This window comes from Dendrobium catenatum, unplaced genomic scaffold (genome assembly GCF_001605985.2).
Source record: "Dendrobium catenatum unplaced genomic scaffold, ASM160598v2 original_scaffold_117933, whole genome shotgun sequence".
Taxonomy (NCBI): Eukaryota; Viridiplantae; Streptophyta; class Magnoliopsida; order Asparagales; family Orchidaceae; genus Dendrobium; species Dendrobium catenatum.
Window position 1 is genome coordinate 207,551 of NW_021436368.1, and position 15,870 is coordinate 223,420.

Sequence of the window (15,870 nt, forward strand, 5' to 3'; positions counted from 1 at the left end):
GGGGAGAGAGAAGTTCACCATAATGATGATTCAAATGAAGAACCCCTTAGTGATAACAGTGCTGATGACTTATGAGTTCTTATGTGATATGTCATTGCTATTTATTTTTGGAAATTGGAATTATATGTTAATGAAAAGAATACTGGGATTTGGGAAAGATAGAATTTTGAGTTGAACTATATTTCATATTGTCTTATTATTGAGATATTTTGATTTCACTTCATATCTTATGTTTTTTATGTTTTATATTATTCACTAATTAGTATATAAAAATTTATCATTTTATGTTTACGCAATCTTTTGATTTTGAGGCTTATGCCTCAAAACGCCTTGAGGCTTACGCCTCGCCTCACGAATGAAAAACGCCTCAATACCCGAATACGCAATTTTAAACATTGATTCCACTAAGGATTCGTGTAGTTGGCTCCACGTAGTGAGATAAAGACTGCTTGTTGTTGTTGTTGTAGTATTTTCCACTAATTTTTGGTAACATATCATTTTCCATCAAAATGTTTTCATTTGAAGGGAATGCTGTTGAAGTGTTTCCACTTGAAGGTAATGTTTTTGGCATCTTCTTAATAAATTTGCTAGAATGATATTGGTACTTATTTAAAGCATTTGGAAGGAAATCAAGAATCGAAAACATCTTAAAATTTGTGATCATCCTAATAGTTAAACTTTGAGTTGCCATTGGCTAGTTTAGTGCCCATTCTAAGCCAACTAAATCTAGTAGTCTGGCTCTCTCCACTTGCTACCTCATGCAAAAACATGGGTTTCTTGCTATTTTTACATGGAGTTTTATACGCCAGAAGTAGTGGTTATTATCTAATACGAGATTTCAGCTTAAAACTTTCTCTCAAAAATTAAATATAAGAGCAACTGCTAAATTTAAAAACTCCATGGATTTTAATTTGACAGCTTTCTCAATAGCAATGTTACCTTTTTTCCTTATTTTTTTGGGTTCAAGCCCCACAGTTTTAATGTTAACCCTTAAATCTAGTTTAGTGCCCATTCTAAGCCAACTAAATCTAGTAGGCTGGCTCTCTCCACTTGCTACCTCTTGCAAAAACATGGGTCTCTTGCTATTTTTACATGGAGTTTTATACGCCAGAAGTAGTGGTTATTATCTAATACGAGATTTTAGCTTAAAAATTTCTCTAAAAAATTAAATATAAGAGCAACTGCTAAATTTAAAAACTCCTTGGATTTTAATTTGACAGCTTTCTCAATAGCAATGTTACCTTTTTCCTTTTTTTTTTTGTGTTCAAGCCCCACAGTTTTAATGTTAACCCTTAAAACTTTGGGAACACTAAAGATCTTGTGAATGCTACTAACAAAAGTGGCATCTTCCTTGCTTGTGTCCTGAATTTTCCATGCCTCTGCTTCATCTTCCAAACTTCAGGATTAGCACAATTTGCTTGGGTTGCATTATAAAGAAGCCTGAACGCCATACCCTGTGTTTGCGGCAAATAAACACTTGGTCTTGGTTATGAACCCTTGTATCCAAACGGGAACAAACAATTTGCGGATTTTATTTATTTTCTTTTACCTTCTTATACGCTTTAGTAGCACATACAGTTCAAGATGTTACGATGTGAAGGGAATACTGTCTCTTATTAATTCAAAGACAAAAATCTCAATATGTAGGTTATTAACTCTCAGTTTTGGAAAAAAAAAAAAAAAAACTCTCAGTTTTGGCAAAAGAATAGTCATCTTTAATGAAAACAACAACATTCATCTTTCATTTTAAACAATCATGATAGTCTTAAAAATTTGAAATCTTACTAGAAAAATAAAGAATACATTTAAATCTGCTGCAATGACCAAGACTCCCATTACAAAAGAAATCCACACATCACACTTGAAGAAACTTGAATTATGCATAAAGACTATCCGCTTAACAAGTTAATAGCAAGAGCAAAGATAGAAAATTACCTAATGGAATCCAGCACATTAAGATTTTTTACTTTGTGAATTGTCACACAAACGTTGAATTTGAGAGTTTGTATTTTGCAATTTTTTTTTTTGCAGAAGGCATTGAAGGCCTAATTCAAATGTAGTATCAAATATCTTCACATAGTCTACAATCATTTGTTCACTCGTGAGAGTAGTTTTTATGTTGAATTATTTGATACTTTTTGTTTGGATATCATTTATTAAACTTTAGTCTCGTAACTCTCGTTAACTCCAGTCCTTGCAAGGAGAAGTTTCGAACTTGAAAATAAAGAATTTACAATTTTGTCCTATAGGCAAGGCGATGTAAAAGTAAATTTGACTCTTACATTTTCAGATATAGGTGTTCATTCTTCCAAGAAGGATTGCATAGTTCTTGTATTAGATTGAATTTTAATTTCAGTTTATTTTTTGTCAATAAAATATTCTCAGATGTGAATTTAAGCATTTAACACACTTGTCAGAGCACATGTAGGCTAGTTTGAATTTGAAAAAGGGGGATATCAAATTTCAAATTATTGTCACCTCTTGGAACAATTACATGCCTTTTGGAGCAGGAGAAATTTGAGTTTAGTTATATTAGCCCGTGCAATATTATCAATTTAAGATTTAGTAATTTAATGTATTAGTCAGAGCATATGTGGGTATATTGAGTTTACTGGTCGAATGTGTTGCACATGCTTTTTTGATGCATTTGCATGAAATATTTACATGTTTCTGTTAGACCGGTCCACTGAACTGGTCCAGCCGGTCCATACGAGACCGGCTTACGGGCAATAGAGGCGGAAATCCTCCGCCTACTATACGTGCTAATCGAACCGTCGGGACCAAAAGAGCTGTTTAGGAAGGTTTTTGGAGGGAGTTAGGAGGGAAATTTGAATGTAGGGATTGTTTAGATATTTCCTTTTGGATTGTATGCATTAAATAGTTTGTTTTCCTAGGGTTAGGGCATCTTGAATTTTACTTAAATTTGAGATCTCTTAGGTTTTTTTGGGCTCTGCGGCGTCTAGAGATTTGGGAGAGATAGATCCTCCTCTCAAATTGAGGATCAACTGTATCTTGTTATTTTCTTCCGTTCTATTTGATTCTAGCAATAAATTTTTTGTTTTCTCTGGTTTTCATTGGAGTTTGGAGGAAATTTTTCGCTGTTTTATCAAAGATTGATATGGATTCTTGATTACTTTAAGTGTTTCCTATCAAATTGGTATCAGAGCAATTTTCTGGGCTGAAATAGAAGTCTTCCTCTTTGATTTCTGTTGCGTTTTCCTCTCCGATCTCACTGATTTCTGCCGTTTGTAGGCCAAATTCATGTCAAACTTGTTGCTCTTTGTTATTGGAGACTAAATCCAGGTTTCCATGGCTGGAAGAAAAGTAGAAGTATTGAAAGGGGAGATTGGACAAATGAAATATAAAATTTCAAATCTCCAAACTCAAGTTTCAGATTAAAAATAAAAATATTTCAACCATCCATGATAAGTTTGATTCGAAAAAGGTTTGGGTGCGAGCGGAGGAGAGATGATTGGCACTATTGGGGGGAACCATGTCACACCCTATTTTAACTCCCTATAGTTAATATAGAGTGGAACAGAGAAGGTGAATCTAAATAGACCGTCTCCTTGACTCTATTCTGAACACTGATAATAGAATTAGATAAGTAAAAAGTAGTCTATTCAAACTATCCTAACACAACTAGTTAACACATTAAGTTATTCACAAAAGGTTAAAAAAAAAAAAAGTTATTCACAAAGGGAAGCATATATATATATATTATACCTTAAATAAAGTACACATCATAATTGAAATAAAGCTTTACTAAAACCGTATCCTATCTCTAAGGGTAAAGCCACTCATCCACCTGAGCATCCTCATCTCTGTCACACTTAACTTAGTATTATGCTTCTCTTTTAATGGCCAACATTCGGCACCATAAAGCATTGCAGGCCTCACTACCATCTTATAGAATTTTCCCTTAAGTTTGAGGGGTACATTTCTATCACATAACAAGCCCGATGCATTCCTCCACTTCAACCATCCAACTTGAATTCTGTTGATAATATCCCCATCTATTTCATCATCACATTGAACAATAGATCCAAGATATCTAAAACGTGTACTCTTATTAATGACTTGATCGCCCAAAGTCACAATCCCCTCACTAGGTCTATTACTACTAAAATTATACTCCATATATTCCGTTTTAGATCTACTCAAGCGAAAATCTTTAGACTCTAAGGTTGACCTCCATAATTCAAGTTTACCTTCAACTCCCTCTCTAGTCTTATCAACAAGAAGAATATCATCAGCAAAAAGCATACACCAAGGTACATCCTCTTGCAAATGTCTAGTGAGAACATCCATGACTAAAGTAAAAAGATATGGGCTTAAGGCTGATCCTTGATGTAACCCAACCGAAATAGGGAAATACTTGGTCCGTCCACCTTGTGTTTGAACACAAGTAATAGCTCCTGCATACATATCTTTAATGATTTGAATATAAGCATTATTGACTCCTTTCTTTTCAAGAACTCTCCATAGAACTTCTCTTAGAACTTTATCATATGCTTTTTCTAAATCAATAAATATCATATGTAGATCCTCCTTATTTTCTCTATATTTCTCCATCAAACCTCTTAATAAATGTATGGCTTCCATAGTCGACCTACCCGGCATAAATCCAAATTGATTTTGAGAAACATTAGTATCACGCCGCAACCTATGCTCCATAACTCGCTCCCATAGTTTTAAAGTATGACACATTAACTTAATACCTCTATAATTCACACAATCTTGTGCATCACCTTTATTCTTAAAAATAGGAATTAACACACTCATTCTCCACTCATCTGGCATCTTTTTAGTCTTCAAAATAGTATTAAAAAGTTTAGTAAGCCATGAAATTCCTTCATTTCCTAAGCATTTCCACACCTCTATTGGAATATCATCAGGTCCAACAACTTTTCCACCCTTCATTTTCTTTAAAGCCTCTCTAACTTCAGTTTTACTAATACGCCGATAAAAGCATAAATCTTTATTTTCATTTAGGGTGCTAAGGTCACTATAGTCAATCTTATTTTCACAATCTTCATTAAAAAGTTTAGCAAAATATCTCATCCATCTTTGTTGAATATCTTCTAAGAAAAGTATTTTTTTGATCTTCATCTTTAATACACTTCACTTGAACTAAATCCTTATTACTTCTAACTTATACAATTAAGAAGTACATAATGTTACTTATTCATAATAAAATGGTTAAAACACATTGAAAATGTCATGTTGATCACTACTCAACCTTGCCCACTATTTATCACCTTAAACAAGTCACATGATGACTATAAGCTTTTGCACTCTTTTAGCTTTCCAATTCAAGATTGGGCCCAGATTCCAAACTTTTAGAATTGAAGTTGTTCTCTCAATCAAGGTTGGGTCCGAATTCCCAACTTCTAGAATTAAGAGTGTAGGCTTACCTCGTCAGATCTTTCACCTTTACTTGTGCGGGTGTATCCCCCATACTTGATTTATATCTCTTTCCCACTAGTAATCCTTTTTAATTCTCATAACACATGCTTTGATAGATATTACTCTATGAATAAACATTTTCATATATATTCATATATTCATACATGAATAAACTGGAGTAAATTGAATAAATGAAAGTAACTGAAATAAATACAATCATAAACATAATAATTATGAAATGAATTTACATAAAATATTTACTAATTCTTATAACATCGTTTGGGTATCTCACCTCGTCTTCCAGGACAGTTGGGTAAATTGGTTCACCTAAAGTATTCTTTTCCTTTGATATACAACCTAAAACATAACTTTCTTCATTCCAATAAATGCATATGGATAAACAATTAAAATAAAATAAACAATATAAAATCTTACAAACTTTATCTCAATCAAGTTCCTTCTCATTCAATCTAACTTCTTTTTTCTCTCCTAAAATTCTTTTCTTCACTTCTCCTTTCCTTCTCTGATGCTCACTTTCTTAATTATATTTCTTGCTGATTTCAATTAAAATAGTTAATTGAAATCAGTTCTATTATTTAATTGTAATGACTTTAGCAATAATAGTGTTTAATTTAAGAAAGTATATCTCATTTTAGCATCACAATTTCTATTTTTTGTTAACATTGAAATCTTTCATATATCAACAAATACTCTTATTGATTCCACCATTACAAATCTCTACACACATTAGATCCGACAAATATTGAGTTTAGCAACTATTAAAGTCTACTGATTTTGAAATTCTAAGATTACCTGTGATTTCCTTAACAACCCACTTCAGCCTTGGCCCTCCAGCTCCCCGCTTTTCCTCTGTCAGCTGCTCTCGGCATAGCAGTTGGTTCACTTCAGGGAAATGCCGTGAAAGGGAATGTGTGGAAGGAGTGAAAATGAATTGCTTTAATTGTTTCTCACTAAGTTTATAATTGCAGTTCCACTAAGTAATATAAAATTCGTTCCTAATTCCACTAATTCACTTAGATTTTGTCATAGTCGTTGATTTCCTGTATCAAGAAATCAGTTCATTGCATGCATAGCTTTATGTCATGGCTACAGTAAAAGGAATATGTAAAGTAATGATTGAATGCCTAGCTATATGCCATAACTACAATGATAGGAATAGATAAAAGACTAATTGCTAGTTATAAAATTAAAGTAAGTTTAACTTAAATTAATTAAATGTTAGTGACATAAGATCTAATTGGCTTAATAATTTACCCATACTTTATCAAAATGTTCAAATTAACCGTAGCATTTTTAATGAAACTAAATAAACATTTAGAGGGAGTTTTGGCTTATATTATTTTGAACATTTCGGGTATTATAAACCACCCCCATGATGAATGAAAATTTTTGGAGGAAGCAGGTTGATGGAGGAGATCTGAGAGTAAGAAAATTAAAGATGCTTATTTTAGAGGAAGAGGATGCATATGAGTGGAACTACATGATGGAAATGTATTTTACTGTTAATAGGTTGACAGAAGAAGAGAGTCTGATGGCAGCTGGCCTATGTTTAGAAGGGAAACCTTTGGCTTGGTACCAGTGGAGGGACATGCGACGACCCATACGGAGTTGGTGGGAGTTCAAGGATTGTCTGTTAGAACTATTCCGAATCTGCAGAGGAGGAGACTTCTACGAGCAATTCTTCGCCGTGACATAAGATGATTCAGTGATAGAGTACCGGGAGAGGGTTGAGTGCCTTGCTAGCCGATTGAACCACCTTTCTGAGACAGTGCTAGAGAGGAACTTCATGAATGGATTGAAACTAGAGATCCGGGCGGCAGTAGGAGTGATGAGGCCTCATGACTTGGGAGAGGCTATGGAGTTAGCTCAGTTGGTGGAGGATCAGAGGCATCTGGAGATAAAAATGGGAGGCAGCTGCTCAGTAGGCTCGTACAGGATGACCACCACCTTATCGAAATCCAAGGAGGTAACACCGGATACTCTTCATGGGATTTCAAAGTAAAAGACTACAAAAGAAAGACCTGGTGACAACCTCAAGAATTTCACAAAAACGGAATTACAAGAGAAGAGGATGAAAAGTCTCTTCTTCAGGTGTGACGAGAGGTATGTTCCAAGGCATAAGCATAAGGATTGAACTCTTCAGGTTCTTACCGTTTATGATGACGAGGAAATGGAGGAGGGTGTCATATTTCGATCTTGCGGACAAGGTGGGTCTTTGGGAGCGGAGTATTGTTAGACCGGTCCAGCCGATCCATATGGGATCGACTTACAGGCAATAGAGGAGAAAATACTTTGCCTCCTATACGTGCCGATCGAACTGCTGGGACCAAAAGAGATGTTTAGGAAGGTTTTTTGAGGGAGTTAGGAGAGAAATTTGAATGTAGGGACTGTTTAGAGATTTCCTTTTGGATTGTATGCATTAAATAGTTTGTTTTCCTAGGGTAGGGCATCTTGAATTTAGCTAAAATTTTAGATCTCTTAGGTTTTTTTGGGCTCTAGCTGCGTCTAGAGATTTGGGAGAGATAGAGATCCTCCTCTCGAATTGAGGATCAACTGTATCTTGTTATTTTCTTCTGTTCTATTTGATTCTAGCAATAAAATTACTATTTTATCTATTTTGCGTTAGAGTTTTGAGGAAAGTTTTTACTGTTTTATCAAGGATTGATAGGGATTCTTGATAACTTCAAGTGTTTTCTATCAATTTCATGGTGCACATACGCGATACACTTGCACGGTATTCGTTGAGCTTACATATTGTGCTTGCATGCCCATTGGCACATTTGCGCATTTCTTCTTCTTTATATGGTTGGATTTTAATTATATGGGCCTCACAGGGCTCATTCTCTCATCTATAAATAAGAGCTCACTAAGGTTCATTTTTATTCTATGTCCAGTTCATCGAGTTCTCGAGGATTGCCTAGTGTTCTTAGAAGTGATAGGGAGGTTGTGCTTGTAAGCGAGCTTTTCAAGTTTGTTAAAGTTTAGTTAAGTTTAATGTTGTACTCATTGTTGCTATTTTAATGAGGTCATGTGACATGAAGACATTGATAGTAATATGGTGGAAGTTCCCATCAGGCAACAATGGTTCTGCCTGACCCCTGCTAAAGCATGGATATATTCAAGTCCCTTGTTAGTATGAATTTTCGACAGTTTACCTGCATCTTCCCTGCATAATGGGCATCATTGGGGATGCTAAGCCTTCCTACCATGTTAAGAAAAACATGTACTATTGGTGTCATAAGACCTTGCGTCCAGGGTTCTCTTATCCCACCATGCAAAGAAATGTGTGTTTACCTGTTTGGAATTTGTAATGTTTTCCTGCCACATCAAGAAAGATGCTCACAAGTATCTATTATCTGGTGCATCGTCTATGAGCTATGATGCACAGACACGGCGACACGAACACGGGACACATCAGTTATTGAAAATATAGGACACGGACACGGGTTGGACACGATATTATAGTTTTTATATTTAAAAAATAGTGTATAAAAATTAAATAAGTATAATTTTAAAAATAATTTGAAAATAATAAGTCATTTAACTAGAATTTGTGCTTAAAATGATTAGTATTAGGATGTCGAGAGTCTGACATCGATGTCGTTTATCTGTCACCGAGAGAGGAGATGAAAATACCTTCATTGTCAAAAAGAAATGAAAATGAGAATATTTAATGATTGGGTATTAAGTGTGGACGTTGATTTGGTGTTGTGGATAGAAAATAAAAAATTTAGTTTAAATCCCGCCAAATACAAGATATTATATTTAAAAAATTCATAAAATATTTAAGATACGCGTGTCGGACATGCGTGTTCAATTTGTATTTAATATTTTTTAATCGGACACGTTTTCGGCGTGTCCGACATGTGTCGGAGGAGTGTCGGACGAGTGTCGTGTCGGATACGGTGTCGGACACTGCACGCCTCTTTGAGGAGAAGTGTCGGTGCATCATAGTCTATGAGTTTCCCCTATCATTCTAAGAAAAGTACACATGGGTTATGGTTGTCTAGCTGAACGCATCACATTCAAGATTTTGATAGTTGTTGCACTTTTCGCAATACGATGACAACGATGGGACGAGGTGAGCACATTCTCCCGTTCACTTTTTTCCCATGCCTCCACCACAATCGCAAGGCTTCTTTGACATGCATTAAGTGAATCCAAATCAAACTGCCTCATTTTTAAGAGATCCCAACATATCTGTATCGACTCTTTTTACATCAAAGTTGTTGGAAATACAAACCCACATTTTACGATCAAATTCCTTTGTCACTACATCTTCACATGCATGTTTCAAGAGAGTTGTCTTCCTCACACCTCTAAGACCCAGTATAGATATAGATAGCAGAGAAATGTTGTTGTGCAAATAGTGGCAATACTATGAATTAGATGTTTTTTCACATCAATGTTGTTTGAAACACAAACCCACATTTTGAGATCAAATTCCTTTGTCACTTCATCTTCTCAGGCATGCTGCAAGAGAGTTGTCTTCCCCACACCCCCAAGACCTAGTATTAATAGTAGAGAAATGTTGCAGTGCAAATTACACACAAAAAAATCTTCCATTTATTTTTTTATTAAGAAATAGAATCCCCGGTAGGGCTCGGGGAAAGATCGAAGCAAGAGAAGGAAATGTTGTTACTAAACTCTCTGAGATGGCAATCTACGGTGTTGTAAATGGAGGCCATATCAATGTTGGCCTTGTTCCTGGCTTTCCCGTTCTTGTGAAAAGCTATACATAACTTCCTTGGCTTCTTCACACATGGTTACATTTGTCGATGCCTTCTCTGATGCAAGCTCCTGCAACATCCTTTTTTCTTTGTTGTTGAGAGTTTTTGGGATTATTGAGAGCGGAGAGAGCTTGGAAAGAGGGAGAGAGTGAAATGTCTTGGGCATGATTAGAGAGAACGAGGGGGAGCGTAAGAATGGCAGGGAGCAAATGAGGAGACTTAGAGAAAACTCAAGGGAAGAAGGAGAAAACTCAAGCAAAACACATACCTTAGTCTTCCCTTAGTCTCCCCTACGATTTCCCCCAAGGTTGGCCGCCGAAATCCGCCGCCGAAGCCACCCGTTCTCCTCTCCCGTCCGCCTACCCGTCTGCCTTCTCCCTCTCTTCGTGCTTTCGGCCAAACGAAATGAATGAGGGGACCGAATAGAGTCGGTCCCCTTAAGGCTTAGGAGTTAAGGGAAAGGCCTAATTACCTATTTGTCCTCACTTAAGTAACCCATACTTGAATAAACATTAGGGGTACTTTGGGTATTAAGAGACTTCTCTAATTTTTATTTCATAAATTAAGCAAAATCAAATATAAGTTTTATATACCAAATTTCTTAGAATTTTGCGTAGAATTTTATAAAATTAATCCCGTCGAAATCCGACAACATTGAATTTTTCACTTAAAACTTGTCGCGACGCTTTGAAAAGCGTGCAAGGTCTAAAACAGCATTTTTCGGGTTTTCACAGTAAATCCTCCTAATTACTCATTCATTACAGGGTATTTATAAGCCCATTTGGAGCTATGATTCATATAGCTCATTATACATCCTTTACAAAACAAGAATTCCAGCTAATCTTCCCAACCTCCATCTACCTGACTCCCTACTTCATCCAGCTGGTTGAAGTAACTATTTTTGTAGTTAAGTGTAGTAATATTTCTATCATTTGGGTTCTTGTTTAAACATTCTTAAGTGCCTCCCTCCTTTATCGGTTAGTGTTAATGATGTCTTCCCGCAGCACTGACATTTTCTTTAATTGCAATCAACTCTGTAACTTCTGTACTTGTGCATGATCCAATAATATAGGATGCTTGGTAGCATGGGATACCCCCTCAGGACTGGTGGAGTTAGTGAGAAGTGATTAAAAAGAACTGCGTATTTAATGTCTCTCTCTCTCTCTCTAATTTTCTTTACTATTTTCTACTTGTTTTCAATCTATTTTCCTATTGTATTTTTAACTCATCCTTTTCCATTTCTGCACGGGTTACCTTGCCTTAATGCGTTATCCTACTACCTTCTCTCTTATATTCAGAGTCCGTCCTTTCTTCTTTGTCCATGATTATGCCCAAGAATGGGAGGGCAAAAGGATAAGTAAAGAGCTAAAGGACAAAATGGTAGGCAGGACCCAAACTCTGATTAGAAAGCATTCTTTTGAAAAAAGCTAGCTGAACTATAAGTCACTTGAGAAAAAAAATTGACAATAACTAGGTGGCTTTAGGTTTTTATAAAAGCTAACTGCAACAGATTGATCCTGGTGATGTTCCTTTATTAGTTTTCTCTTCTTCCACTATTCATTTTTCTAATGAGGCGCTAAAACTTTTTCATCAGGCTAACTGCAACATTTTGGTGCTGGTGATATTCTATTATTACCACTCTCTTTTTCCACTTATCATTTCTCTCTATTGTACTAATTTGTATTTTCCATTTTGTCTTCTAGTGTTCCGTGTGCCTCTCTCTTTTTCTACTGCAGGATTCCTTCTCCTTTAAGCAGGGAAAGGGTTTGAGTGGGAGAAGAACGAGTTAATCTATTGTTTTATTCGAAGTAATAAATGAAATCTTATTGTTTTCATTGTGTCCTTTAGTTTGTTGTTACAACATGTCTACATGCATTATCACAAGTTTTTATTCTGTATTGGCACTTGGCAGTTGAGTAATCAGTTTTCTTTTTAACTGATTGAGAAAGAAATGTACATTATACTAGTTTAATAATTATCTAAATTGCAAATATTGGAAGTTTTATTTTGAATTCTGTTCATATAGCTTTAATTGCTAGTACAATTTCTGATACGTTTAATGCTCACTAGAAGTTCTCTTCTTTATTTCGATATTGCCATATATGAATAATTTTTTCCTTGTCCACCATTTTTCATTTCCTACTTTTTAAAGTCGTTTACAAAGCTCTGCATTGCTGGATGTGATAATGCCTCATGTTATAATACCATGTTGATTCAGACCATAACGTACAAGTTTTTCCTGCATTCACTTTGCTATCCCCTCCAGTAGTCTGCAGTGGTGTCACTACCTGCCTGATTATACACACAGCTTCACTGGGCTTCTCGAGATGCAGTATTAAAGAAATTTAGTTGCATGAATCAGTGTGTCTAATGAAATGTCAGACATACTATTTTATGTGGCTAGGTTGTTTTATAACAAATTATATTATAGATTGATCCAATAATGTGAAGTGTGTGAAGTTAGCTTCGAAGAAAATACATAAAAGTAAAGCTTTGGTTTAAGATGAGAGAATTATAGGGATTTTGGAAAGTCATGAGTTATAATATAGAGTCAAGTAATTTGGTAACAAATTTTTAGAATGAAATTTTGAAGATTAAAAGAATGTTAAATTATTAGAGAAGTATTTTTTAGCATTTATGAACTAAAGAGAGATTCAGGACTGCTGTATTCATCGAGCAATTTATTGTAGTTTTATGCAGCAAGAGCTGTTATGGAGGCGATTTCAGCTTGTGAAATTTATAATATACTAAAAGCTTTATCTGGGATTTTGTTGTTTATTTGGATAAACTAAGGGATTTAATTATAGCTGAAATTGAAACAACAGGAAAAAATGATATATTTTGGAGAAAATGAGAGGCCTATCTCTGCAAGATACTCAAAAGGCTTTGTACAGTGAGCCCTAATGTTAGATTAAATACTAGCGAAGGTTGAAGAGTGGAAATATTGACTTGTGCATTTTTGTCTAGCTCTTTCTCTTCTTACGTGGCAGATTAACCATTTGCAGCTTTGGCCTTGTCACACATTTACAGCATTTTCTTACTTGTATACAAGTCCAAAAATAGTGTTTTCGAGCATGCAGGAAAGTTGTGTAGTAATGCAACTGGGGATCAAAACTCCACGTCTTCGTTTACTTACAAACCAGTATGATGTTTTTTTTCTCCATTTCTAGACAAGTCTCGCGGTCTCCCCATAGCAAGCATTCTCATTCCAGGCATTCCCCCTACTCTTCGGCCAGAAGGTAAGAACTCTGCCACACTCTTCTTCCTACTGTTAGGCTTAGACATCATAACTAAAGCTTAAAAAAGGTGATATAACCTGGTTTCTCCTTTGCTTGGCCTATTCTGTATACTTTTGATTCTTAATCCTTTATCTTTTCTTTTTTTTTTGTGCAGGAACCGCAGATCAAGGTCTATTTCACCTGTTCGCAGGAGGAGAGCATCTAAGCATGAGTGATAATATAATGGACTATGCTAAAGCTGGAACTACGTTTTGTGCAGAGCTTTCAGTTGGAAGTAATCATCCATGATTTGGTTTCCGCAGATGCATTTTGTCGATGGCTTGGCTCCCTGGATGATGTCCTGCGTAGTGATGGATCGATGTTGTTTTGACCTGGTAATTGTAATTTTCCATAATAATGCTCCATGTGGTGAAATTTTCTTTTTTCTTTCGTCCTTGTAGCATATAGGCTTAGGTTTGGTGGCATAGTTATTACAATTCATGTTGTAAGATATTGGAAACTATAACTTCAACTTAGTTTTGACAATCAGAGGGCATATAATGATTTCCCTTATAGATTATGTCTCTTATTTGTGAGATTATCTTTGCCTTATGTGTGGAACTTTCAGGAAAGTGTTGAGCTTCTGGACCTGAAATTTGAGGAAGAAGAATCTATCAGGCTTTGGCCTGTTCTGGTTGTTTTTATCCTTTTATTTTCCCTTTCTAATTTGACCTTTCCTCTCGTTAGAGTTGAGTGGTATTCAGTTTTCTCTATTTGGATGTTAAGCTAAGCTAGAATTTCCCCTGTTCTATGTTACACTCTTCTAATCAAACAAATTATGCTTGGCAAATGTAGATTGATGAGTATTTTCTTCTGCCTGTTTCCATCCTCACAATTTCCACAGCTTAGATATTGTGATCGATCAGTTTTCAGTACGATCAAAGACATTTAATTTGGATCAAGAAGAACTGCAAAGCGGGATCTTCTGTGCAGTTCAAGTTATGGGAAACACAAGTGGATCAAAATCTCTTTAAGCAGGATAAGCTTTTAGGTTCTGCAACACATTTACTACGTATGCCTCGTTAGATTTTTTTTTTTTTTCCTTAATTTGCATTTATTGGCAATTTGATATATTCTTCTTAGTTGAATTCTCTTCCTATATGATACTTAGCTGTCACAGTTAATCAATATCTTCTTATATATTGAAGCAATGTTATAAATTCACTTTTAATATGGTTCAGAGGAATGATTAAGAAAACTAGGCTCTGATTTTAAACCAAAAAATTGCATACTTGAGAATATTTTGTGGAGGATCAAAATTGCTTCAATATGAGTGGATATGTGGAAGTTATGAAGGGATCTCATCTCGTCATAGGAGTTTGTTGTCAAAGGTATAAATTAGGCTAAAGATGTGTGAATGAAAGTCAGTAATAGGAACTGTGTTAGCAAAGGCATTGATGGGATCGGTTTTGGGAAGAGAATTTTCATTGACGGAGAGCGTGATAGTGATATATAGAGAACAATTATTAGGTCAGGTGACCTGACGTAGCTCTACATTCGGACGTCAATAACATGTCGCCACGTGGTCTTACTCAATACCGGGCGGCCCAACGACTTGACCCGGGATTGCTATATTTGCGTATTGATCGGTATTTACTATGTATTCCTTGATAATAATGAAAAATATTGCTATGTAAAGACCAATACCGAGCAATACCGAGAAATATCGAGAAATCTCGGTATTGGTCTTCACATAATGCATAGAATAGAAGAAAGACCTCCAACAAGTTATTAATTACATGTCGAATATTAGCAAATCACGTAGATGGATGCATGAAAGAAGTATTAATGTGTCAACCTATGGTTTATTTGGACACGATTGGCACCTGATAAATTTGCATATAATAATAATTATCGACTAGCTGGTGTCTACAGTTATTGAACTCTCTGTAGACTCTAAGATCATAAATAGCATTCATGAGCATAGTGTTATTTGCTATATGCACACCTCTTGAAGAGAGAATATAGTATCGAATACATGTCGGAGACGAACACGTGTCGGACACGGACTCCTGCCCAATACAGCTGGGACACATGTCGGACACGGAAGACACGTGCCGATTAAAATAATGTTTAAATTTAACCCGACACGGCTAGGACATGCGTCCTATTTTTTATGATAAAATTATTTTAAATTATAAAAGTTAATGTTTATTAAATCAAATAAAACATAACATTCACTCATGTATGGATCAATATGATTATTGAAAGGCATGATTATCAGATAATGATTCTTTTTTTAGAGGCAGTAATGGTTATTGAAAGCCTTTATGCCTATGTGTTTGCAATTTTTAGTGATATGGAATAAGAAGAAATTTGATTGTCTGGAAGATCTTTATATGTATGCATCATTGTAATTATACTAGACGAGATTTGTTGAAATAGGTGAAATGTTAGAATGATATAGAAAATATTTAGAATATAAAAGATTT

General features: G+C 35.3%; 1 protein-coding gene across 5 annotated transcripts in view; it reads left to right on the plus strand.

Moving 5' to 3' along the window:
- Positions 1 to 13,976, plus strand: part of LOC110113971 — a 32,797-nt gene extending 18,821 nt beyond the window's left edge. For 2 of the 5 annotated variants that reach the window (XM_020846697.2, XM_028692085.1), the window contains exons 12-13: positions 13,331 to 13,399; positions 13,554 to 13,976. In XM_020846697.2, the coding sequence (XP_020702356.1) occupies positions 13,331 to 13,399; positions 13,554 to 13,614 (130 nt within the window). In that variant the 3' untranslated portion in view covers positions 13,615 to 13,976. Of the gene's footprint in view, positions 1 to 11,863 lie in introns of all 5 variants that reach the window. The other 3 variants (XR_003699662.1, XM_028692086.1, XM_020846698.2) reach the window with 3 other exon arrangements.
- The last annotated feature ends 1,894 nt before the right edge of the window (positions 13,977 to 15,870 follow it).